Raw genomic sequence first — 1,390 nt, 5'->3', positions numbered from 1 at the left:
TTGAAAGTGACAGCAAATGGTATTTCAATTATGAAATGTAACACTAAAAACAAAACATAAAAAAAAGGAAACCTTTTTAACAGAACCGGCAATGGAAACCCACTTTAAATTTAGAATAAATGCCATGTAAAAAAGAAAGACAATCCACTACTCTTTTCATTCTTTAACACGCAAAATGCCATATTGCTTAAGCATTTGATCCTAAATATGAAGCACTATGGTAGACTGGCATTACAGCCTTCTCTAGCAGAAATACGAGAGCAGTAATTAAATTCAACAAGAAATAAAGGCCAAGAAGTAGAACAGTTCACAGTGGCTACCACCAGATTACAGTAGCTCACTGAGCTCTGCTACTCACTGGTCACCCTTGCAGCCAAATTAATATCAAGGCCTTTGTTTCAAATTTTGTTTTTATTCAGTAATAGTTGTTATGTTCAAAAAACAATAACAGACAAAGAGCCTACACTACCTTTAAACACATTTAGAAAATGTTCAAATTCGAGGATGTAGGAATCCTTGTATCGTGTAGGGAACGAACGTTTGATGCACCCACTACCCACTCCGTTCACACCATGCATGTTGACCAGGGTCTGATGCTCATTCTTAGTTTCTAGCATACCTTTGGAACCAAAAATCTATAAATAAATCAAAATATAAAATCAAAAACAGTATTATTAAATTTAGTTGTACAATAGATCAGTTAATTTGTAAAATTCTCTGTGATTGTGCTTTAAATTTAGAGCATAGAAAGCCTCTAGCATTTGTATAATATACTGATGGGCCAAAACATCTATTTACAATTATGTTACCTCAAGTCTCTGGTCATATCCATAAAAAGCATTGCGATTAAGATCAACCTGAGCGATAGCACCGCTTGGAAACTTCATCATGATTCCAACCTGATCAACATCATTCAAGGCACCAATCTCAGGAATAAAAGAATGCGCTTGACAAATGATGGTAGAGGGCGCTTCTCCCATGATCCAACAGATCATATCCATATCATGCGTAGCGCAATCATGAAATATTCCACCTTCATAAAATATTTAATAACATTTTTTTGTGTTAAAGCTCCCCCCAAAAAATTCATTAATTTATTCAAAACCTCCGGAATGGAGGAGTAAAATAGTACCAACTTTACAATAACAAAACAATTGCATTAAATCAGACACCTGAAAGCTAAAGCGAAATCCAAACAATTTAAATAAAAGTAAGATAAATTAAAATCATGGACCATATTTAAAACTATGTGTTTGTGTGTGTATGCACTATGTTTGTGCATCCATGAGATATTTTTGAAAGACATGTATTAATGGTCATCAAAACCAAAATGGAAGAGGTTATTCGCACGGTACCGTGCGAATTAGGAATAAGAACTTATTCGTACGGT

At 34.3% G+C, this 1,390-nt stretch overlaps 1 protein-coding gene across 1 annotated transcript; it reads right to left on the bottom strand.

The window, feature by feature from the left end:
- Window positions 1–469: 469 nt before the first annotated feature.
- On the bottom strand, window positions 470–1,063 carry LOC117120975 (myo-inositol 2-dehydrogenase-like; the record flags this gene model as incomplete). The annotated part of the gene is made up of 2 exons (XM_033266075.1): window positions 810–1,063; window positions 470–635 (listed from the first exon to the last, which is right to left on the bottom strand). Coding segments are annotated over exons 1-2 (358 nt in total), but the record flags the coding sequence as incomplete, so codon positions are not given.
- Window positions 1,064–1,390: the final 327 nt, after the last annotated feature.

Source organism: Anneissia japonica, unplaced genomic scaffold (genome assembly GCF_011630105.1).
Source record: "Anneissia japonica isolate Jap-2015-1 unplaced genomic scaffold, ASM1163010v1 scaffold286073_len1514_cov270_single, whole genome shotgun sequence".
NCBI lineage: Eukaryota > Metazoa > Echinodermata > Crinoidea > Comatulida > Comatulidae > Anneissia > Anneissia japonica.
Note: the sequence above shows the minus strand (reverse complement) of the source record. Positions and strands in the feature narration are given on the sequence as shown.